The sequence below is a fragment of the Peromyscus californicus genome, unplaced genomic scaffold (assembly GCF_007827085.1).
Source record: "Peromyscus californicus insignis strain IS unplaced genomic scaffold, ASM782708v3 Scaffold_18__1_contigs__length_77618521, whole genome shotgun sequence".
Taxonomy (NCBI): Eukaryota; Metazoa; Chordata; class Mammalia; order Rodentia; family Cricetidae; genus Peromyscus; species Peromyscus californicus.
This window is the reverse complement of record NW_026294480.1, coordinates 61547404-61572743: the sequence shown is the minus strand read 5'-3', so window position 1 is coordinate 61572743 and position 25340 is coordinate 61547404. Positions and strand designations below refer to the sequence as shown.

The 25340-nt window shown below is 42.4% G+C and overlaps 1 protein-coding gene across 5 annotated transcripts in view; it reads right to left on the bottom strand.

The window, feature by feature from the left end:
• Positions 1-25340, bottom strand: part of Msh3 (mutS homolog 3) — a 142036-nt gene that overhangs the window by 47002 nt on the left and 69694 nt on the right. For all 5 annotated transcript variants that reach the window (XM_052743594.1, XM_052743590.1, XM_052743591.1 and 2 more), the window contains exons 13-16: positions 12978-13110; positions 6599-6786; positions 5831-5999; positions 981-1045 (exon numbers count right to left, since the gene is read on the bottom strand). In XM_052743594.1, coding sequence (XP_052599554.1) covers positions 981-1045; positions 5831-5999; positions 6599-6786; positions 12978-13110 — 555 coding nt within the window. The remainder of the gene's footprint in view (positions 1-980; positions 1046-5830; positions 6000-6598; positions 6787-12977; positions 13111-25340) is intronic.

Genomic DNA, 25340 nt, shown 5'->3' with positions numbered 1-25340 from the left:
TCTGTTCTACAGAATAATATGGGCATTAGCAATGTCTTTTTATAAAGTGCACTTTCATTCATTAACTGTACGATAGGGCAAAATTCAACACAGGGAAGGATGCTCCAAGGATGGGAAACATCCTCCAAGTCAAGACTACTCACATCTACAGCTTCAGTGGCATAAGGGAAAGAACAAGGTATTTGAATTCAAGAAACCCATGCTTGTGTTTAAAGTAGCTGTTGCCATGGCAATGGATAATAGTTACATTATTTAATTAACATAAGAAACTATTAGCCATTATGTCACCATGTCAAAATTTCCCTCATCCTTAACATAAGAATTCCTCCACTTCACCACCAGCCAGGAGTCTCCCCAATATTATCTTGAGTAAATGTTAATATTTTCATCCCCAGTCACACAGAGGCAGGAAGAGCAGTAAGGAAGAAGCAGTACGCTATAGTCAAAAGCGCACACTTCTCCTGAACCTGTCCCCTCCAAGGGACTGAGAAGGACAGAATGTGGTTCTCTAATATTGTTTTCATTTATATTCATCAGCTCATGATATAAGTTACAAAAAGAAGTAACTATTATAACTGCATGCCAAGGAAAACACTGAGAATAAAGACACACGGAGCTCGGTGAAGGAGAAAATGAGATTCCAGCTTCTTAACAGAAATGTCAGGTACAGCATTCATCAAAAAGCCAAAAGCACCACATTCATCTTCCAGTTGAGCATTTCTCAACCTGAGACTCACAGTCATGGGGCGAAAGAGTAATTGACAAAGGGGAAATGTACTAAAATATGGTCTTCAATATTTTTAAATGAATGACAAAAATAGCTGAAGACAAACATCTCTTTGGTTCAACGTTCATAAGAAAATCGATGGGGGAAAAGTACTCTTGCTTCAAGAACATGGTGGCAGTGGTCTAGCATCTCAGATACGCATCATAATTCATGCTAGAAGTAAAAAAAAAAAAAAAAAATGCCTTAAACTTACCTTCCAACCTTCACCCAGTCAGCTGGGATGCAAGATACAGCCGAGTTCTTCATTTCAATCATAAACTAAAATAAATGCAAATGAACAGTGAGATATTTAAATGGGAAGCCACCCACAGCATATCATGAGGCTTCTTGGAAATTGTGTGTGACAATTTAATAAACATTATTCTAAACATTCAAAATAAATCCAGTATTATTCTTGGGAGAGTTTGGGTGTTTTCTAGTAACTTCTTTCATTCATTACTATCCATGTATCTTAAGAACTCTGTTACTCAGTAAGATTAAGTTTGATAAAAGTGTGGGATGTTTGTGCTGGGGTGGGGGAGTCGGGGGTGTACGGGATGGAGGGGGCAGTGTGCATGCATGAGCCTATGCATACAACCGTGGAGGCCAGAAGAGGATGCTGGTTCAGCATTCTGCCCTATCACACTCTCTGTTCTACTTCCCTGAGGCAGGGTCTCTCACTGAACCTGAGACTCTTCTGTTTCAGCTAGACTGACTAGCCAGCAAGCCTCAGGGATCCTGTTGTCTCCTCCCCCACCACATGTTTGGAACTACCCTTTGGAGCAGAACAGGTTTGATGTCTGGTCCCTCCCACAAGAAGCCATCAACTGCCAATCATTCAGTAAGGAGGGTTGGGGCCTTATGAGCCACACCTCCATCCACGGCTGGCTGCTGACCGGCCAGAACACCGCACTTCTGGCCTGGTCTTTCCATACAGCACTCCTGTTCTTTTCGCCCCCTCTTCTGCAACATTCCTGAGCCTTACAGCAAGATTGCCTCCATATATCCAACCATGCTCCCCCTGGAAGCAAACTTCTCGGGCCTGAGCCTCACCTCCTTTGTAGGTGTGTCCTGTGCTCGAATCTGTAGTTTGTTCAGATACACTTTCAAAAATCTATACTCTACACAGTAAGATCCAGAAATTCTTGGATTAATTCTGTGATAGTTTCATGAGGTTTTTCATTTGTCTGTTTTATGATATGCATATAACTTTATATTTGCCATGTCTTTGATTTATTTTTACATGAAAAGAAACATTTAGTTTTTATATTAATGGTTAATATTTATTAATTTCCATACCAAGCAAATTTTGAAACTAATATATGATATCTTCATATATAGAAATTGATTAATACCATTTCAAATCTCCCATACTCAATTTTATAGTTGAGAACTAACAATCTAAAAATATCCCTGTAGTTACAAAAATTGGAAACAAGCCAAACTTTAGATATATTATTGATGAAAAAAATAAAATTACTAAGTATACTAAATAATTCTTCAGTTCAAAAATGCTCTGTGAAGGCACACTGGCATTTTATGAAATAATTCTGAGAGAGCTATGTCAAAGGCAAATATCAAATTTCAAGGCTACAAGAAGAAAAGATCCTAACCCGTGGGAGTTGGTGGTGAAGGGCTGGTGAACATTTTGAAAAGCCCATAAAAACAAGGTGTACCACGAGAATCACGGTGTAGCTATCAAAGGTCCACTCTAGGGACTGGCAGGGCTCCATCGTGACAGCCATGGGAATGGGAGGTGCAGCAAGAGTCTGGAAAGCCCACCTGGACCTCCTGCAGGTTAAACACCTGTGGTCATGTGTCTAAGTTCTTCATACTGTGCCTGGGCCGCACTAGCCTTCGGAGAGGAAATTCTCTCTGGTTATTTTCCAAACATCCTAAGAAGGAGCAGGCAGGCCCTTTGTTTTTACTGCTAAAGAAAACCACTGGAAAAAATAACGCTTGTTCTAGAAAGCTCCGCAAGATCTCACAGCAATCCCCTGTTCTGCAGTTTCCGACTCCACCTCCCAGAAGTTAACACAAGAATTCTGCCTTCAGTCCTTTTAGTACTTTCTCATATTACTCTCCCAGGACCTTCTTCTGTCTGGGTTAATGTCAGACATTGTCATTCAAACTATATGACACCAGCCTAGGCTGGCATCATTACCAGGCTTGCTGAAAATCTTCTTTCTTTGCCTTTGATTGTTTTATTTTGTTTTTAGATAGATGTGTCTTATTTAGGGTTTCTATTGCTGTGATGAAACACCATGACCCAAAAGCAGGTTGGGACAGAAAGGATTTGTTTGGCTTACGCTTCAGCATTGCTGTTCATCACTGAAGGAAGTCAGGAAAGGAACTCAAAACAGGGCAGGAACCTGGAGGCAGGAGCTGATGCAGAGGCCATGGAGGGGTGCTGCTTACTGGCTTGATCCTCATGGCTTGCTCAGCCTTTCTTATAAAACCCAGGACCACCATTCTAGGGATGGCTCCACCTCCATGGACTGGACCCTCCCCCTTTGATCACGAATTGAGAAAATGCCTCACAGATGGATCTCATGGAGACATGTCCTCCACTGAGGCTCCTTCCTCTCTGATGACTCTAGCTTGCGTCAAGTTGACTCACAAAACTGGACAGTACAAGATGTAATCCAGACTGATCTCAAACTCTTTGAACACTAAACTGCGCTCCTCCTGCCTCTGCCTCCCAATTGCTAGACTTCCATCACACCATCACTGCCAGGCAGGCTGCAGACTTCTCAGCTCACTCTAGCACCTGCCTCCTATTTACCTCAGCATCACAGGTAACCCACTCCTCCTCTCCCTCACTTTGTCCTTACTTTCCCTTAGGAACTTGAAATGTTTCTTATTTACAAACAGAGAGACAGACATGTTGTAAGCGAGGGCACAGAGAAACCACCAATCTGACAGGCCCGTGGGCGGGAAGAAGGTTTTTATTATAAAAACGGGAGCAAGGACCAAAGCAGCCATGACTGCCTTTCTGGAGCAGAGAGGAGAGGGCAGACTGGCAAGGGTGGGTGTTGGCTATTCACCCCAAGTCTACCGGCCCTGCTGTGGGTAGATACTCCCTTGTAAACTTTGTATGAGTTTATACAAAGTATATACTTATGTAAACTCTGTATAACTTAGTATATACAAAGTATATATTTATGTAAACTTTGTTAAACCCTCAAGGCGTGCAAGTGACCAGGCCCTACCTGAGGAGATCCAGCAGCCAGGCCCCATCCCCAGACTTCCCTAGGGGCTTTTTTTTTTTTTTTTTTTTTTTTTTTTTGCTGAAAACAGCTATGAAGCAGGAGAGTGGCCAGGTCCCCAACCCTACAAGAAAACAAAATCCCACCAATCCCTGAGCTTGCCTCAAAATAATCCTTCCAATCCCAGGACACCCTTGAAAACTCCCCTGCTCCTCCACCAAGAAACTATATTAAACCCTTAACCGCCCCCCCATTCTGCCCAGCTCTCCGCTTCTTCTCTCCTGAGCACAGGCAGCAACACTCCTGGGTTTCCCCCTTCCAATAAATCCCTGTGTGAGCTTCATTGTGCAGCATGACTTTGTGATAGTCCTTGGCTCCCAACTGCCAAGACACCTTTCCATCCAAGCTGTAACATACATACTGGGGGCAGAGAGAAGAGCAGGCACAGAGAAACACCCCTGGGTTATAAAGAAAAACTAGTAGAAACTAGGAGCTGCAGGGGTGGAGGAGGGGAGCCTATGAACTGGATCAGCCTGGAAGTTTAGGGTCGGGGTGGGTGTGGAGGGTGGGGTCTGGTGGTACACACCATAGGCACATGTCAGTAAGCCAAGTGGCTCTTCCTGGCAGACAGAAACGTATTTCACAGGTTCCTGTGGGATGATAAGAGAGGACTTTTATCTCTCTGCCAAAAACCCTATAGTCCAGTTGAGCAGAGCCAAAACTGTCATTATGGATCAAGTCAGTGGGCCTGCCTTTTTTGGGATGCTTGGGGTTTTTCCCTTTGGACCTGTGGTGGTTTGAAAGAAAATGGCCCTCAAAGTGAGTGCACTTTGAGGAGGCGTGGCCTTGTTGGAGGAAGTGTCACATGGCGGAAACAAGAGATACAATTAAATATTCAATGTCTGTTTAAATACTCGAAAACATTTGTGCAGAGTTCTGAGTGAAACAGGTTTTGTGAAATCTCTGCTGAGCATAGCATCCTCAGAACTTTAGCCAGAGATGGATGGGCTAACTTAAGTCAGGGGTTAAATCTACAAAATGTACATGGTCTGGAGCATTCTGATAAGCACACTATTGTTCATCCTAATTCCCTATTTCAAATAGCTATATAATTGGCAATCTTTCACTAACATACACAAAGCAATGCAAATATTAAGACACATGATTTGAAAATGATGTCTGTAAAGTAACTTCAACAGGTAACAGGGCACACGTAACATCAAGCTGCTTGAATTTATTGAAAGATTAATAAAACGTTATCCCAATTTCTTGTCGAAACAGGTAATTATGGCATATTTCCAAGGGAAAAGACAGAAGGTGTTTAATAACGATATCTACAACTGTCAAGTCCAAAGCCGCTCCCTCTTGCCCCAAAGGCAGTGCTGGTGACACTGTCCTAAACAGAAGGACTCTGGCCAGGTAAACAGAAGGACTGTTGCCAGGGAAACAAGCCTAAAGGTTTCTGTTTACTGAAAAGCAGATCTCTTAAGGGGGTTTCTGTTCAGCAAGGACCACCCTCAATCCTCCAGGAACCTCCCTTAACCTCCCCCACACATCACCCACTTCCAACAAGGGACAGCACATAGTTCCCATCAACCTTGACAGCCGGTGTCAGCTCAGACTCCCACCCTGCTGATGTCATATAAAATCTGCTTACTTTGGGCCATTTTGCTCTTCTCCGACCTTGGCCATTTGAATACCAACAAATCTTTCTTTGTGCCCATGGAGGGGTCTAGTTTGGTAGTTTTTCTGCACCATTGCTTATAACAGCCTATCCAGAGATTTTACTTATATTATGAAATAGCTTTTCTACTCCTGGAAAACTGATATAAAATGAAAATATGTTTGACATTACCTCTTGTCCTGATACAGTCACATATTGTAAAGAAGGAAGTTTTAGTATTTTTCGTAATTCTTGTAAATGCATTTGGATACTCTGAATAACTTCTTGAATTTCATCTTTCCTCTTTTTTATTAAAGGGAAGTCAGACAGGTCTTTGAATAATTCAGTTTTATCGCCAACTCTAAAATATGAAAAGTGCAGATCCGGATATTGAAGCGTATTAATTAGACCAGTTATCAATTTTATAGCATGATGAAATATCAACAGACTGGAACTCAGGAAAACGAGGTTCTAATTCCAGCTCTGCCACTGAATATTTATAGAGACATTCCTTAACTTCCGACAAAATCATTTTTACTTTATTCACAATTTGTATGGTAAAACCAAGAAATAAACTATCATGTCATTTGCCTACTCAGAAAATAACAACAAAGGTAAACTCAGCTTCCTGTAAGATACACCACAAAACCACACCCTTAAAAGGACAACTGCAGATTCTACACACAAACACAATCACCCCTGGCTTCTAGGAAATGGGGACAAGGGCCATCTGGCACCTGCTTTGGGGTTAATAAACTGCTGCTACTACCTGGCTTTAGTTTTATCCTTTGTCATCTGATACCTGGGGAAGTACTTCATCTGTCTTAGATTGTGAACTGCCTGAGTTTAGACAACTATAAATGTTCCCAGTCACATATGTACTCAAGCAACTTCCCACACCAAATGGCAAATACATTGGCTGATGGTCACTGGTGGGAGGAAGTGGGAGTCTGCACTTACTTGGCAGCTTGTTCATTCAGTATCTTTAAATAATGTTCCACTGGACTGAGGAGCTCAGGAATTTCTAAGATGAGTGTTCGGAGTAAGTCTGACTGTACGTGGGAATTAACAGCAGGCATTAATGCTTGAAGCTCTGACTTCAGGTGACTCAGGCTTTTGACAATCAAGAAGAACTCTTGCGTAGAACACTAGAAAAAGAAATATTTTTTAATCTAAAAAGCTGGATGTGGTGGCTCCCCTGTGACCCCAACATTCAGGAGGCTGGGGTGGGAGGGTCTCTGCAAGTTCAAGGTCAGTGTGAGCTACACAGAGTCCAGACATGGATTAAAAAGAAAGATAGTGCTGTGAGCCAGGGTGCAGTAAAGAACCTGTGAAATGGTCACTCTGTGACTTGGGGAAATGTTTTTATCGTAGATAAGAGAGAGAAAACATCCAGAAGCATCTAAAGGAGTCCAGACCAGAGAGGAAAACAAAATCCAGACTCCTCTTTCTTTACACTTTTTTTTTTGGGGGGGGGGGGGCTAGGGTTTTTTTGTTTGTTTGTTTTGTTTTTTTAAGATTTATTTATTATGTATACAGTGTTCTGCCTGCATGTATCCTTGCAGGCCAGAAGAAGGCACCAGATCTCATTTCAGATGGTCGTGAGCCACCATGTGGTTGCTAGGAATTGAACTCAGGACCTCTGGAAGAACAGCCAGTGCTTTTAACCTCTGAGCCATCTCTCCAGCCCCTTTACCCTATTTTAATTTGGCCCTTTTAATTGGTTTACTGAGGACAGGTGGCCATCTGACACTGGGGCACTGACTGTTATGAGGCTTAAGGAGAGAATCAGACCAAGAGAGGCACTCCGGGAGAGGGGAGAGCTGCTTTGCCAAAAAGGCAGCTTGGGTTTTATAGGGCAGTTTTAGTTGGGCAAGAAAGCATTAAGGAAAAAGGAACTGTTGCAGGCAAGAGGTTCAGAACATCCATACAGTTTCCATTTCCCCAGAGGGGCTAGGTTCCACAAAGGTCGTTCCTTGGTATCCCGAGTGACTCCATCTTTGGGCTGGGTTAACAGTTGTGAACCCCCAAGTTTGATAACCATCAAAAAAATAAACTAAAACTACAAGGCATTATTTGTCATTTGTTCAAATGTCAAAGAAGTAAAAAAAAAAAAAAAAAATCTTTCTCTACTATTAGTAGAAGCAACCTTTTTGAAGATCATATAGGTATAACCTCACAGCTATTAATAAGGTTCTTAGAGCATGAATAAACACCCTTGGAAAGCCAGGCTTCTAGACTGAACTTCTTAATAGGAAAGAAATTATTATTCTCTTTCTCCTGAGACATACAAAGGACAGGTCATTTGTGAAGTACTTACCACAGTCATTATCAGCCTAAAAAGCACAAAACTAGGGATCAATTTAATAACTAAACAAAAAGCAACCAAGTTAAAAATTCTACCTGTATTAAATCTTGGAAGCATGTAGGTAGAAAAAGAAATAAACTAAAGGAAAAAAGTTAATAAAAAATGAGCATCTTTTGGTTAAGGCAATTATGCTTCAAAGAACAGGCCACGGGCACAAGACACAGCACTGAGGGACCAGAGCCTAAGGTCCATGTGTAACGTGAGGCTTGGGCTCAGCTCAGCCTGGCTAGGAAACTATTTACATATAAGACTGTACAAACTCTCTTTTCTCAACACTGGTGAAACATCCTTATTCTTAAATGTATTTACCAACTTTAGCATCTAATATGGATTCCTGTGACACGATTTTCTAAGATTTGACTTGGAAGTTTTAATATGAAAAGAAATATTTATTTTATTCCACATTAAGCCCACGTGGGATCTCCCATCGTCACCATAAAGCACCTCCATGAAAATCCTACAACCCCAGGGCCTAGGCTGCCCCACAGAACTAGGAGCCAGGATGTCACTCATCACTGGTGCGAACAGCAGAAGCTTGGAGGAATGTAGGAAGAAGAAAAAAAACTAAAGAGCCAAGGAGAAAAACCTGAGCAACCTCTGCTTTACAGAAAACGAAAACTAAACTAAACTAACGAACGTCATGCATTGACGGTGGGTGCAGAGCCAGCTCAGAAAAGCGTGGCTGGAAGCACTCGGACTTGAGCCAATCTTGAGCCGCAATCCTGGGAAACACCTAGGGAAGCACCAAGGAGCAGCTTCCGAGTGAGTCACAAGCTCTTCTAGTGAAATACAATCGGAGATTCCAAAGCGGAAGGCATCCTTGCGCTGCACATTGATTACTTTCAAATGAATGTGATTATAACTTTTTCTCCAGTTTGGAAACTTGCAGAGCTACGCAGAGCTTATGAGGGGGAAACATCTAAGAGAAGTTGAAAGACTGGCAATGAGACGGCCTAGAAATCACCACAGCTCGACAGGATGTGGCCACCGCCTGCTATGGACACTTTGACCTTGCTTTTTTGATTAACAGCTCAAACAAAAATCTGTTCTGCTCTTACTTTCTCTTGAGAGAAAAAGAGAAAAAAATCTCTGACATCTGTCAATGAATCCTTTCAAACAGTGAAGGCAAAGTGCCCGCCTGGAGATCAGCTGACTGGAGAGGGTAATAGCATTGACTGCCAGGCATTGGGCCAAGGATACAAAATAACACATGGTTTTGTACCTCTCTGCAGCACCAAAGACCCAGCACAGAATTTTCCAATATCAACATGGCGTCTCTCACTGCCAGCCAGCAAAACGGCAGCAGCCGCACAGTACACAGTGTTACAATTGACTCCACTGAGCACAATCAACTCAGGGATCTTCTTCCCCAGGATCTGCATTACCAAATCCAGTTTGTATTTTGTTTCTAATTTAACTGCAGCACAGGGAACAATTACGTAAGTCCTCTTGGGTACCACAAATATCCTCAAAGGCAGTACTTATCATTCTGGCACAATTTCCCAGGGAAGACAAGTCTTAAAAAGTAAACATTAATGAAAATTGGTCAGACTAAACTTTGGGCATATAAAATTCATTCTATCATGGATTAAGCAGGTAATTTGTATTTGGCATAAAGGTAACATACAAATGAAGTTTGCTTGTGAAGAGTCAACCAGAAAAAAAAAAAAAAAACTGCAATGGCAAATTGAGAAAACCACATCAAACACAGGAGCACTAAAGGACACAGCAACTAAAACACAGTCAGGATGCTGGATTGAAGCACAAATTCTGTCATGGTAGTAAGCTGCTAGCCCTCTGTGGTGGTTTCAATAGAAATGGCCCCCACAGGCTCATAGGCAGTGCCACTATTAGGAAGTGTGGCCTTGTTGGAGTAGGTGTGTCACAGGAGGCAGGCTTTGAAGTTTCAGATGCTCAATCCAGGCCCAGTGTCTCTCTCTCTCTTCCTGCTGCCTTTGGATCCGGATACAGAACTCACAGCTACTTTTCCAGCACCATGTCTGCCTGTGTGCCACCATGCTTCCTGCCACAATAACAATGGACTAAACCTCTGGACTGTAAGCCAACCCTAATTAAATGTGTTCCTTATAAGAGTTGCTGTGGTCGTGGTGTCTCTTTTCAGCAATAGAAACCCTAACTAAGATACCCTCTTTTAGCAACACTGCATTATACAACATTATGCAATTGTAGCATGACCACACAGCACATTATGCATAATTTCCTAGCAGTAAGAAAGTGCTATTGCAGCCCTCTCCTCTCAAGGCTCAGGGTCATTACAGAACAGGAGGCAGAAAGAGTGTCAGAGCCAGACGTGGGAGGTGACCACACTGAAACTGTGTTTTCCAGATATGACAGGGCAGTTGTACAGAGAAATTCACTAACAGCCCAAAGCCCAAGGTGGGCTAAGCAGCCCTGGACAAGAATGTTGATTCACTACTGACATCTGCAGGCTGTCAGCATCCAGGAAGCTACTGTTAGAGAAGGAAACCATGTAGCCTCCTGAACTAAGGCGGCACCAATACTGCCTGGGGGCCTCTAGGATCAGGAAAGTCCTGCCAAGGGAGTATAAGATGGCGTGGTCTCCGAAACGGATGTTCCCCTTAGGGGATGGTGGCAGGGATTCCTTAGTTTCCACTAAGAGGACATTGCAATTCTTAAATTAACATCTATGCACCAAACACAGGACACCCAAGGTCGTAAAAGAAACACTACTACAGGTTAAATCCTATATTGACCCTCACACCATGACAATGGATTACTTCAACTCTCCATTCTCACCAAAGGACAAGTTGCCAGACAAAAACTAAACAGAACCATGCTGGAGTTAACTGATGCCATAATCCAAATAGACCTAATAGATATTTACAGAACATTTCACCCAAACACAAAAGAATATACACACCTTCTGGGACACAGAGCAAGTCTCAACAGATAAAAGAAAATTGAAATAACACTGCATCCTACCTGGCCACCATGGATTAAAGCTGGATTTCAACAAAAACAGAAACAACAGAAAGTTTACAAACTCATGGAAATGAAACAACTCACTATTTAATGGAAAATGGGTAAAGAGAGAAATTAAGTAAGAAATTAAAAACTTTCTAGAACTGAATGAAAACACAACATACCCAAACTTATGGGACACAATGAAGGTGCTTAAGAGGCAAGTTCACAACACTAAATATTTACGTTTACAAAAAAAGTGGAGAGATCTCATATTAGTAACTTAGTAACATACCTGAAAGCTCTAGAAATAAGAAATAACACTCCAAAGGATTAGCCAACAAGAAACAATCAAAGTCTTGGCTGAAATAAATAAAATAGAAACAAACAAATAACAACAACAAAACAATAAAAAGAATCAATGAAACAAAGGGTTGGTTCTCTGACAAAAATAATAAGATTGACAAACCCTTAGCCAAATTTAACTAAAAGGTGGATAGAGAAGACACAAATTAAAAAATTAGAGATAAAAAGGGGACATAACAACAGACACTAATGAAATCCAGGACATACTTTAAAAACCAGTACCCCACAAACTGGAAAATCTAAAATAAATGAGTAATTTTCTTGATATATACCACCTACTAAAGTTAAAGCAATAATAGAGAAGCATTTTAAATAGACCTATAACCCCTAGTGAAACAGAAGCAGTCATTAAAAGTCTCTCAACCAAAAAAAGCCCATGATCAGGTGATTTTAGAGGAAAATTCTACCAGACTTTCAAAGAAAAGTTAACGACAATACTCCTCAAATTATTCTACAGAATAGAAACAGAAAGAACATTGCCAAGTTCATTTTATGAGGCCACAGTCACCCTAATACCCAAGCCATATAAAGATTCAGCAAACAAAGAGAAATTTCCCTTATGAACAAAGGGATATGTTCATACTCAAAACACTCAAAACAATACTTACAAACCAAATCCAAGAATTCATCAAAAAGATCATCCACCACAATCAAGTAGGCTTTACTCCAGAGATGCAGGGATGGCTCAATACATGAAAATAAGTAAATGTAACCCACCATATACATAAAGTTAAAGAAAAATACCATGTGATCTTCCTACTAGGTGTCAAAAAAGCCTTTGATAAAATCTAACATCCCTTCATGATCACAGTCCTGGAGACATTAGGGATGCAAAAGTCATACCTCAACATGATAAAGGATATTTACACCAAGGCCACAGCAAACATCAGCCTAAATGGATAGAAACACAAAGCATTTCCACTAAAATCAGGTACAAACAAGGTTGTCCACTCTCCATATCTAATCAATACAGAAGTTGAGCTTTAGCCATAAGACAACTGAAGGAGACCATGGAAAGGAAGAAGATACGTAGTAGATGGATGAGAGGATTCAACAGGGAGTCAAGGGGAAGAGGAGGGTAAGGGAGGGTATACGAGAAGGGACAGCTAAAACTAAGGCCATTTGAGGAGTTGTATGAAAGCCTAATAAAGTAGAAGCTTCTTAAAATACATACATGTATGAAGGTGCTCTAAATGAAATCATCAAATATTGGAGGAGGCAGAGTCCCAACTGGCTGTCTCTTATCACCAAATGAAGTTTCCAGCACTGGAAATGCATCATATTCTCAGCCAAAGTGATCCCATGGACATACCCAAACAACCAGGAAATTGCCAAAGCTACTGGTTGCTTTCCATAAACTGATGGTAAGGCCCTATTTCTGAAGAAAACATCTACAAACTCATTGAACACGGAGAAGTCAAGCTGGTACCAACCCAGAGCCTTCACCCCCAGGGTACTGGAACATACTCTGGATACTACCAAAACAGAAGGGTGAACACTTTTTATGAAGGCCAACACTGGAACAACTTGTACAATGAAAGTTTCTGAGGCTACAGATGCTACTCACAAGCACTAATGAGAACCCCACATGATCTTCCTTCAGGACCTAGCATTCTTATATTGAGGAACACCATGAGTCTCGGGAGGTTTAATTTCACTTACTTTCTTGTGATAGATGCTACCAAGTCCTCTCTCGACGTCGGGTAATTTCCGCAGATGGTTTTCTATCTGCTCAAACACACTGGATTCTGAATGGAGAACATCAGCTATGGCATCAAGTCGACCATTTATGTCCCTGGGAGAACAGAAGAACAGCAACGAGCAGGTGTTAGGAATTCAGAATACAGGCACTGCCCACGTTAATGCCGAGGACTATGCCACAGTCACTAGCCTGAGGAGGATGCTTTCATTCTATTCTTCCCTGCCTCCTTCTATCATTTGGCTCAACACATAGGTACCATACTAGGAAAGTCACTTGCTAAGTGTGATGGAGATGGCCATGAGGCAAAGGTACAGAATATACTTCCCAGTCTCCTCTAGGATTAGGCATGACCATAGACTCAAGTTCTACTCCTTGAAATGAGGACAGGAATGATGTATGTCACCTCTATGCCCTGGCTCATTTAAAAAAAAAACAAACCTGTGTAGCTTTCACACGACTCTCTCTGCCTTTGCTCAAAACACTGCTATAAGCCACATGCTGACTCCTTCTGCCTGGGTTCATGACTAGAGCAGAACAGCCTCTACTTCCACATCCACTACCAAGCAAATGTCTCGTGTAGTTAGACCACTGAGACTTGGGATACGTTTGCTATAATAGGCCTGCCTTGAGCAGTACGATGACTCGGTTATGGTGGTAGTGGTGTTGAATGGGCATGTGTTGGCAGAAATAGAGCCTAATTAAAGATGGGACAGTAGCAATAAAAAGTGTGGACACCATGATGGCAGTAGACACAGGAAACTAGTGTTGCAGGACTTCATCAATGGTGACATACCCTGAGTGATGTAAGTCCCTGGGGAAGATGTGTGAAGGTCTTGTCAACTTAAAATGGAGACCTGGCTGACTAAATGTACCCTCAATGAACTGTGGCCCACTGAATCCCTATCAACCAATGGCCTACACTGGATATAAAGGCCATCGGTGATCCTGAAGACCATGGTAAGTGAGTATGTTTTATGGATACAGATCCTCAATAAAATTTAAATGAGTAAACCAGTGGATAAAAGAATGAAATGTTTTGTGCAAACAGAAGCATCAGACATTAAGTAAACATGGTGGGAGACTAGAAATAGATGGTCAGTATTTAAGAGTACTTGTTGATCTTGCCTCACAACCATTCCTAACTTCAGTCCCAGGTGGGGGTGCTGTGGGATGGTCTTTCTGTCTGCTGTGAATATGTGTTGCTATCATTGGTTAATAAAGAAGCTGCTTTGGCCTATGGTAAGACAGGTTATAGCCAGACAGGAAATCCAAGCAAAGATACAGGGAGAAGAAGGTGGAGTCAGAGCAGACACCATCCAGCCGCCCAAGAAACAAGATACCAGCAGACCAGTGAAGCCACGGGCACGTGACAAAATATAGATTGATAGAAATGGGTTAATTCAAGATGTCAGAGCTAACCAGCAATAAGCCTGAGCCATAGACCAGACAGTTTGTAATTAATATTAAGCCTCTGAATGGTTATTTCATAAAAGCAGCTGCTGCCCAGGAAGGATCGAGAAACTTCCGTCTACACGAGGGTCTCTGCAACCAAGGCCAGCAGAGTGTCAATCCACAGGAGGCAAGAAGGAAGTCTGGTTCAACACAACTCAACAGCCAGTATTGGTTCAAACTTCAAGAGTCTGACACCAGGCAGGTTATTGTAGGTATATTTAAGTGCAGTACAATATGGAAAAAAAATTCCTGGTGATAATTAACTCAATCACTTGTGTACAATAAAGCTAAGGCATGACTATATCAAAACTCTTTGTAAAGTACATGTGTCCTCTTTCATAAAGATGGGTTCTATAGATAGACTACATGTGACAGCTTAAGGGTTTGGGGAAGGATCAGGTGTGGTCTCAGTCATACAGACAGGGCAAAGATCACCAGGTCACAAACCACCTCTTTTCTTGTTTGTAAAATACATGTGACAACTCCCACAAAAGTGGATTCTACAGACTAACAGAAAAAAAAAATGCTCAGTATAAGGGTCTGGAGAGGATGACTGAGATAGGAGTCTGGGGGAGGCAGATGTGGAGCCAGATACCGCTAGCCATACAGATAGCACAGAGGGTATTAACCACACCCATTCCCAGTCTTCTGGGTGGAAAACAAGTTGTACATCTATTTCTCTAAAGAGACAACCCTGCATTTTCAACATTCCTGGTTTTCCTAGTGCTTATCTGTGGCCCCTACAATCCAATCCCAAGGGATTTGATGCCTCCCTTTGACCTCCACAGGTGCCAGGCACACATGGTGCACATATATACACGCAAGAAAGACACTAATATACATAAAATAAAATAAATCTAATAATAATAAGTAAACAGGTTGGTCTATGCTGCTGTCCCACACACTGATGTGAAGGGCACACCTGATACCAGGGTCCCGCCTGGAGGAGTCTGTAGTTAGTGTAATGTTACCTTCCTTATCTCTGCACTCACCCTGTGAATCATGCCTTTCCATAACACAGTGCCACTACACTAACATCCCCACAACTTCAGGATCACAGTATATTATAGGATGCTCAATAAACACTTGTTTATTTCAAATCAACTTGATTCCCAAAGCCAAAGCTACATACAAAGTGAATCAAAATGAGCAGAAAAAAAATTAAAGCTGTTTTGCATAGGACTGTTGTGATAAAATAAACCAATGTTTTACTCTAACATTTACCCAAAATGCTACATAAATATGAAGTTTTACTCCAATAACTCATGCCCGCAAAAGTGAAAGATGACACCAATTGGATTCGATGGGGGCTGATGCTACAGATGGTTTGAGGACAGATAAAAGAATGCCATCTGGGGATTTTTAGACAACCCACACAGATAGCTACTATCTTGAAATTAAAGGTTTTTTGAATATAGAAAGATAAGACCAAATGACTCAAATAAAAATCTAAGCCAGCTTTATGAATTCTATCAGAAAAAAAAAATTTAATAGGCATAAGATCATAAATTCCTTAAGAGACCAGAAACATTACACTACATTGGTTTCAACCTGCAAAACCACAAAACAAGCAGCTTTTGGTCTAGCCTGGTATCAGCACCGGCAGAATCATGATGCTCGTTGTGAATCATTTTGGTATGAACCTAGCCTGTTCCAGCTCAGAGCTCAAGAATTTGGGATCAGAAGGAAAGTGACTTGAATCTTATCCAGGCCCTGCCATTTATTACTTATCCCTGGTTTCTCCAGCTGTAAGATGTGAGTAGCAATGGGCCCAACTTTTACTGTTATTGCAAGAATTCAATAAATAAGTCAAGTATTTAGGGCAGTGTCTGCAACACAATAACCAGTCACTAAGCACTAACTGATGCTATCCTCCGCTCTATACATTAGATAACACAAAGACTAGCATGTGGGGAAGCATGGTGGCTCACACCTTAATCCCAGCTTTTGGGAGGCAGAGGCACGTGGATCTCTGAGCTTGAGGGCAGCCTGATCTAGAGAGGGTTCTAGGACAGCCAGGAAAACACAGAGAAACCTTGTCTCAAAAACTCATGTGGGGAACAAAACCAAAACCAAACAAAATGAATAGCAAGTAAAAGGAAGAAACCGCATCCAAAAAGAAAATTTGGAAATAGCTATAGGCAGACCTTAAGAAACACCCACAAAAGTGGATATTTCCTGTAAAGTAGGTAAACAAGAAGAGCCAGACCTGGAGTCTTCGGCACTGAGAATGGCGAGTAGCAGTGATCTGTGTGCTGAGGTTGGTGGAGTTGCATTGAGAAAACAAGATGCTACTAATTAGAGGTGCCTATGTGGGCAGGGAGATAGTAAAAGGGTGTGTAGTGTTGCTTAGCACAAATTAGTCAACACTGGGTAGCAATAATTCCATTTTTATCTTCTGTATGCAGATTAAAATGCCAATGACAAAGAATGGCTTCCAAGTTTTTAAAAACAATTCACATAATTTGGAGGTCTCTCTCTCTCTTTTTTTTTTTTTTAATTAGAAGTAGTTGCAAGACCTTCCAAAAAAACTATAATAAAGCAACATGAGAGCCATGGGAATCATGATGTTAGTTCAATCAGCGAGAGAGTTCGGGTGAGTGTGACCAGCAACAGAAGGCAGCACTGTCAAAGAGATCACGATAGAGACGTCTTAAGTCTTCCTTCCGTCGTTGTGATAAAAGACCCTGACAAAAGCCATACAGGGGAGAAAAACATTTATCTGGCACACATGCCAGCAGTGTAGGGGAGTCAAGATGACTGGAACTGGAGTCAGCTCATCACGTCCTAGCCAAGAGCTAAAAGAACAAAGGCTTGCGTGCTTCTGCCCAGCTCTCTTTCTCGAATCTTATGGCCTAGGGAATGGTGCTACCCAGGGTGGCCAGGTTTTCCCACTCAGTAAGACAGTGCCCCACAGACATGCCCACAGACCAACCTAACCTTGACAAGTGCTCACTGAGATCACCTCTTCCCAGGTGGGTCTACATCATGTCAAGCTGACAACTGAAACTAACCACAAACAATATTATCCCAAGATGCCCACATTAGTGCCCCATTGGTTGTTCAATATTATACAACCTGAACCAAGGAAAAGGAGGTGCCTGCATCATTTCATTCCAGATGCCAAAGAAAAATGAACTTGGGGTCCTGTAAATGATAGATTCTTCATTAGCAACCAAAGGCCAAAGAACTGTGGTTGGTGCTGCTGAACTCCTTCACACCTGGAGATGAGCTGGTTGATAATGTTAGCATCGCTCAACATAGTGCGACAGAGCTACTACTACTGCTGCTGATGGGGCTGGAACCTACTGATTACTTCCTGTGAAGCTGTCCCTGCAATTTAAATATGTGGGTAGTTGGGGAAAACAAGAGGTGAAACACAAACTCATGGTTGGGGCATTTGCTTTGGTTGTTACTGCTTGTTTTTCACTAAAAGGTTTGTGTTAAGTCTGGATGATCAAAATTAGAACACTGAATTTAGATACAAATGTCATGGTCACGTGATATGGCTAAGGTGAGTATTTAAATAGCCTTTTTGGGGGTGGAGAAAAAGCTCAATAGTTACACGCATTTGTGTTTCTTTCAGAGACCCTAGAATTGATTCCCAGGATCCTCATGGCTCACATCCATGCATAACTTCAGTTTCAGATGGTCTGATGCTCTCTTCAATCTCCAAGGGCACCAGGCACTCACATGGTACACACACACACACACACACACACACACACACACACACACACACACGTAAAAGAAATAAATCTTTAAAAACAAATAGCCTTCTACCAGAAGCGAGAAGTCCTTTTCTAGGATTTAAGTATTATTACACTGACCTACTTAGCTTTATCTTTCACACACCCCACTCAGTCACCTACCGAATAATCTTTGAGTACCTGGAAAGTAACAACACAGAAGGTAGGAGGTGTCACAGCTGCAAATGTTAAATATACACTTTTCAATCCTTTTCCGAAAAGGGTTGGGTGGGGGAGGAAAAAGTTTAATTAACAATGACATGATAAAAATGAAATTATACATGTGTTACGATCCAGGTACAATGGAGCACACCAAGGTGCATGTAGTTTTAAGAGTCAGTTTTGAAAGAGAAATAGAATGATGACCATCGTTTTTAACCTCTCCCCAACCCCATCCTTCTCCATGATCATCTCATTTACTGTTGTTGTTTTTAAATAGAATTCCTTTCAGGGGTCAGGGAGGACTTGCTGGGGATACCATTTTTCTAGATGAAGAACTATAAACAAATGACTGGGGGAAATGTGGTAGCAGGCCAGAGCAGCACTGTGGCCTAAAGCAGTGCAGGCCGCACAGCAGCCGTGATGCTAAATCGAGAACCCAGGCTGATGGGTGAGACAGTGGTTGAGGATCAGTTAGAAAGCTGCTTCAGAACCCAGGCAAGCCACAGGGAGGGTCTGAACCTAAGGTCATAGCTATAGGAATGGAGAGAAGCAGGCAGTGTCAACAGACAGCATTTTCACAATAAAACACATAGAGAAGTTTTGTTATAAAAGTCACAAACCAGGAAATCCTCCTCTGATACTATGAGGATAAACACCCTGAAAATCCCCAATAGCAAAAGCATAAGGCTGAAGAAAGATCTAGAGAGCCACGAGGCAGAAAAGCATGAGCTCTCATCCTCCTTGTTCTACCTTCTCTGAGTCAGTGAATACTGCCTGAGACCCAGGTCACAAGGGCACTGAGCCTGGATAACAAAGGAGAGGTGGACCCTAGGTTCCTGGGCCTGGGCCTGCCAGTGGGGCTGGTTAATCCTCATGCCCTGCAGGGGCAGACACTAGCTCCGGCCCCTAGGCTCACTCTTGTCTTGACAGCAATGGTCACATTTTCCCTGACTCACCTCCAAAGGTCAGAGGACACAGGTGTGAGGTCAGTAGCAATCAATCACGGCTCTCAGGTATGCACCCCCAACATGTATGAGAATAATGGATCCCACTGGGTTTAGTAAACAGCCATGAGCCCAGTGACAGTGGTGTTGGCATGGAGTGTGGGAAACCATGGCATATTAACAGGGCCTTGGGTAATGTGAACTTTAAGTAGTTCTAGAGAGTTAAAAGAGGCACTTGGTTTTGTTAATACAAATTCGATATTAAGGGGAAAGAAATATGTAACATTCTATTACCTCGTCATTTAAGCCAGGGTAATAAATTAGAAATACAGCCATTAATACCCCAGACATATGGGTTTGCCAAAATAAGAGCCATTTAATTATTCAAGAGAATTAACCACCACGAAAATGTACTCTCTGCTTTACAAAAATCACATGGAAATGTAGCCAAGGAGCTAATCCTAACAGTTTCCATTCCTTTAATTTTTAATTTAAGTATAGCATAAACTTAGCATACTTAATCCTCATACAGCTTTCTAAAATTGACTTTGAATTGTGAACACATTCTTCACTTTCTAAACGTACAGAGCCATTCAGTGTATAAAGGCAGTTGTATTTAGCTCAAAATCTCTATTACCTGCACTTCCCTCTCCTTTCTGGTAGATTATACCTTTCCACACAGGATTAGAAAACTCCTTGAGACCTAGTCACTGGCACTGAACAATACAAACGCACTAACCATCTCATCCCACTGAAGGAAAGTACAAAGTAAGGGTATTGTGTGTCTCACCCCCAGGCCTGGCTATGCCACAGGCAATAATGGATACAGATTGGTCACACTTGCTTGTTCATTTGGTAAAGCAAACTGTCTTTAGGATATAGAATATAGTAACAACTGGGGTTATGCAATGGGACCTGAGCAAGTCGGGGCAGTGACAAGAGGCAAATATTTCATCCCATTTTTTTATAAAAGATTTATTTATTATGTATACAGTGTTCTGCCTGCAGGGCGGAAGAGGGCACCAGGTCTGATTACAGATGGTTGTGAGCCGCCATGTGGTTGCTGGGAATTGAACTCAGGACCTCTGGAAGAGCAGCCAGTGCTCTTAACCGCTGAGCCATCTCTCCAGCCCTTCATCCTATTTTTAAACTTCAATTGAGAAGAAGATCCAAAGCTTTAAGGTAATTTCTTAACATGTTACGATAAATGTACTATGGAGTTGAAACAATGGGGGCGGGTGGAGGCCCCCTCTGGCCGCGGACTGCTGGGTGTTCAGCACATAGTCCTTTTTCTCCTTGACAAACAAGCAGCGTGTCACTCTCCTTGCAGAGAGGTGACTATCAGAAAGGGCTCTGGCCAGTGAGGTGGGAGCACATGGCCCCTTCTCCCCCCCCCCTCCCCCCCCGCCCCCCCCCCCCCCCCCCGCTGCTTGTCTTAACAGCACTGTCCAGGGTGACCTGGGAAGTCAGATGGCACTCCTAAACAGCTGTGTGATCACGATTCTATCTGCTCTAATTCAGAAAGACCACAGATTTTTTTCCTTAATGTATGGAAAGACCTTGGATTTTTTTATGTAATGAATAAATAAATGCATAACTTTCACTCTGTTAGAACCACTGAATTTGGGGGTCCTTTTGTTAGGGGCTGCCTTCTCTAACCAACATATTACTTTCAGTGCTAAAAGATAAGTTAACATGCACTTAGTCAACAGGAGTACAACACTGAGTTTCCTAAGTTCTCAGGCCTTATTCTAGCTTAGCTCATTCAATAAAAGAGAACATTTTGTCCACCCATAGAGACAGCACCCCACAGTTAGTGATGATACTTAAATGATGATTCTGAAAAGGGGCGACCAGGACACTATCTATCCATCAGTAAAGTTTGCAGTTCTCCTAATATCCTTGACTGTAGCTGCAAGTAAAAGAAACAAGAAGTACAGGATCCAGAATGGACCTAGACAGATCCCACAGGGGATGGCCTGAACACGCAGCCTCCTTTCTGCCAGCCTCGGGGCCTGCAGATGGGACAATTTATGACTGTTGTCATAGCTGTCCAAAACGAGGAACTGAATGGAGTCTTTCTACACAGACGGGCTTTCACCTGATTACTGATGGTGCCAAGGGTGCAGCAGCAGCACCGTTTTTAAATTTTTGCAATTTTTTTGTTTTGCTTTTACAAAAGAAAACAATGCATGGAAAGTTTTCATTTCTCCTTTCATAAAATACACAATGAACAAAAATGCTGGCATGGAGTATAAACTGGTACAGCTGCTCTAGAAGTTCTAGGGGTTCTTAAAAACCTAGAAATAAAACTACCATATGACCCAGTTGTACCAATTCTGGCAACACCCAACAGACAGTCCATCACACCACACAGTGTTGGAGTCCACCGAGGTTTCCTAGTGGCTTTACCCAGCAGGACTGCATAAGGGGATGATTAGACCACGGGCCTGGGTACCAGTGTTTGGAAGGGTCTACCCTTGGCTGTATTCAGCAAGGGGGAGGTCTTTTGCCCCACCCCTTGACATTGTTATAAAAAGCCCTTTTGAATACAGTTCTGGGCTGGTGGGTTTTGACCCAGGCCCTCCCAAGGCTATCCTGTGTCTTTCCTCTCATCATCTAGGTATCTCTTTCTAGCTAATATTTCTCACTTCTCCCTACTCAAGAGTACCCTGGGTTGGAAAAGTGGCAGCTGGTCCCCCACAACACAGATACCAGCACATCATGTCCACTGCTGCTGTATTCACAACAGTAAGGGGACACAAGCAACCTGATGACCAGATATGAAAACGTGGTTCACACATACAATACTTTGATCTAGCCATATAGAAAAATGAAACTATACGATTTGTAGGTGAATAGATGAAACTGCAAAAATTGTGCTGACTGAGGTACCTGGACCCAGGACAAACACAGCAAGCTCTTTCTCATATGGATGTTAGCTTTAGTTCTGTTTAACATGGAGAACTGAGTACCTGTGGAAACAGGAAAGTGGGGGAAGGGATAGTAGAATATAGATAAAAATAAAGTTTAAAGGGAGGAAACTGGGCAGGTGGAAGTTTAAGGGGACTGGAGAAACAAAGGGGAACATGCGGAAGGCTTAATCCAAAGGAAGGATTATAAAAAGATAGTGTAGAAAGAAACCAGCCATCTTGTAATGGAAATAAAAATACAAAAGGGAGGCTACAGGTAGCTGCCCTGCACCAGAAGCAATGGGTTAAAAACCAAACTCCCTGTCCTAGATGTGGTCCCTGTCCGTAGGAGCTAGGTAAGAGAGGACGCCAGCGGCCCCAAAACAATCACAGCCTCTTGTCAGTACTCTTAATTACTGACCAGAATGAGAAGAAAAGCCCCCATTGCTGAGGACACTGGTTGCCAGATACAGAGCAATCAAGCTGGAATCAAGCTGGAAGCAAGCTGGAAAGTAACTCCCTCCTAGATAGCATTCAAAGTCCTGGAAGGTACTATGCAAGCTGCTGGGGGGGGAGGGGGGGTACCAACTGTAATATCCAGCTGTGAAGCCTATAAACCACAAAACCAGAGTGCCAGGCAGGAAGTACCCACCTGTGCAACAGTGACATGGTTATGCTGTGAGAGAAACCAACCGCTGCTCTCCAGCTGGATCTGAGGTCCACGCCTCAATCGAGGACTTTTTCATCTTACATTGCTAAGTAACAGTCCTTCACGACGGAATTCAGAGCAGGTACTTAAGGCAAGAACTGATAGAGAAGCCATGGCAGAGTGCTGCTGACTGGCTTGCTCTCCATAGTCTGCCCAGCAGTTTTTTATAGCTCCCAAGACCACCATCCTAGGGGAGACACCACCCACCGTGAGCAAGGCTCTCCCATATGGAGCATCTGCCTCACAGGCTTGTCCACAGGCCAATCTAGTGAGGGTGTTTTCTCAACTGAGTTCCCTCATTCAAAATAACTCTGGCTTGTGTCAAGCTGACATAAAACTAGCCAGCACAGGACATGCCTGGGGAGGTCACAAAACACTTTTCACAATGTATCCATTACTGACACATGACCACATGTGAACCACCATGTGACCTATGTCCTCTTTCCCATTTCTACCTTCCTGGAAGTGACCACTGCCGCAATACCAATAAACATCCTTTCTGCTTCAGGTTTCATATTTTTACACTCCTATCTGAGCCCCTGGAGATATCACAGTTGTAAGACTTAAGTAAGTGACAGCATTTTCATACTGTTTTTTGAGATGCATCCATGCGCATATATGTAGATTTAGATCATTCATTTTAACTGCTATACAACAGAACGATATAGAACTGGACAATTTACTTTGTTGTTGTTGCTTCTGCATTTTTACCAGAGAAATGAGCACAGCTGTCTTCTGACCATGACACTCACACTAAGAAGCACTCCGATCCTTTGTAAATAGTATTTCATTTGATCTTCGTAGGAGGTAGGTAGGTATGAGGTAGGCATGGTTAATTCTTATGTTACAGGGAAAGAAACTGAGGCACAGAAAAGGTGACAACATGTTCAAAGTGACAAAACTTAATAAGGAAATCAGAACTTGAGCTAAAGTCTCATAGCACTGTGCTTTTAAACACTGACCTACGTACATGCTTGGCTAGATGGCCTTGGATAACTAACCAGTCTTCGTTTTCCTCATCTATTAATAAGAAGGATCAATCATCTTACTCTGAGGATGGTTGGAAATCAGTAGATAATCTGGATCAGCCATGCAGCAGTGAGAGATGAGCTGCCCACCCCACCACTTCTTTCTCTTGATCTTTCTGAGACCCTCAAAGTGCAGCGCTGTGCCAACAGTACTTGCCCTGGCTGTCTACACAGACCACAGCTCCTCAGTCCACTGCACTCTGCTGCTTTTCTTCTCTGTAGTCTTACATGTGGATTTCAAATTTAAAAGAAAAAAGACCTCTGTTTCTTTCTATGCAAACACTTTGTCTACTTTAAAAATTATGTATAAATGTTTCTCTTTCATCCTTTAAATCAATCCAATCCTTTTCATAAATATCTCACCTAAAGAGCTACAACAAGGATGTTTTTCAGAGAGAAGATGGGTAGTAATTTTTCAGAGAAATGCACTAGAGATACAAAAAGTACAAGAATTATACAATTTACAAAATTCTGGGGTTCCTTACAATCTCACTTCAGATATCAAATCTGTGTGCAAAATATTTAAATGATGGCTACATCCAATCTACTTATGCCAAACAGAGGGAAAATTTGAAATGTACAGCCTGTTTGTTATTGGTTGAATTGTGTGCTCCCTCCAAGAGAGAGAAAGAGAGATTTTGAAATCTTAGCTCTCAGACTTTTATATGGAAACAGGGCTCATGCAGCTGTAAACAGCTGTGATGAGATCATCTTATTTAAAAGGACACCAGAAGAGATGCACACCAGCTACACACTGTTAGACCGTGAAGGCAGTTATCAAGAAGATGCAGTCCAAAACCAAGAGAAGCAGAGTCCCAGCAAACTAGGAAAGAGGATGGGACTAACACTCTCGGGCCTCAGAGAATCAGGTCATCCCACTGACACCTTCGTCTTTGGCTTCCAGCCTAGAAGTCATGAGACGATACATCACCATGACCAAAACCATCAAGTGCGCGGTACTCTGTCACAGGAGCCCCAGAAAACTTATAAACCATCTTTACCACCATTGTGGAGTTCAGATTGTACAAGTAGAACCTCAAATAGCTTCCAAATATTGCTGAGGAAAAAAACAACTCAGGCCGGGCAGTGGTGGCGCACGCCTTTAATCCCAGCACTCGGGAGGCAGAGCCAGGCGGATCTCTGTGAGTTCGAGGCCAGCCTGGTCTCCAAAGTGAGTTCCAGGAAAGGCGCAAAGCTACACAGAGAAACCCTGTCTCGAAAAACAAAAAACAAAAAACAAAAAAAAAAAAAAACTCAGATGTCCTCCGAGGTACGAGGAGTCAGACCTTTCACATACATTTAGAAGCAGACACTGCTTTCTTTATCGGGGAGCAGCCTGGTTGACAGAGCTAGTAACTTCCACCATG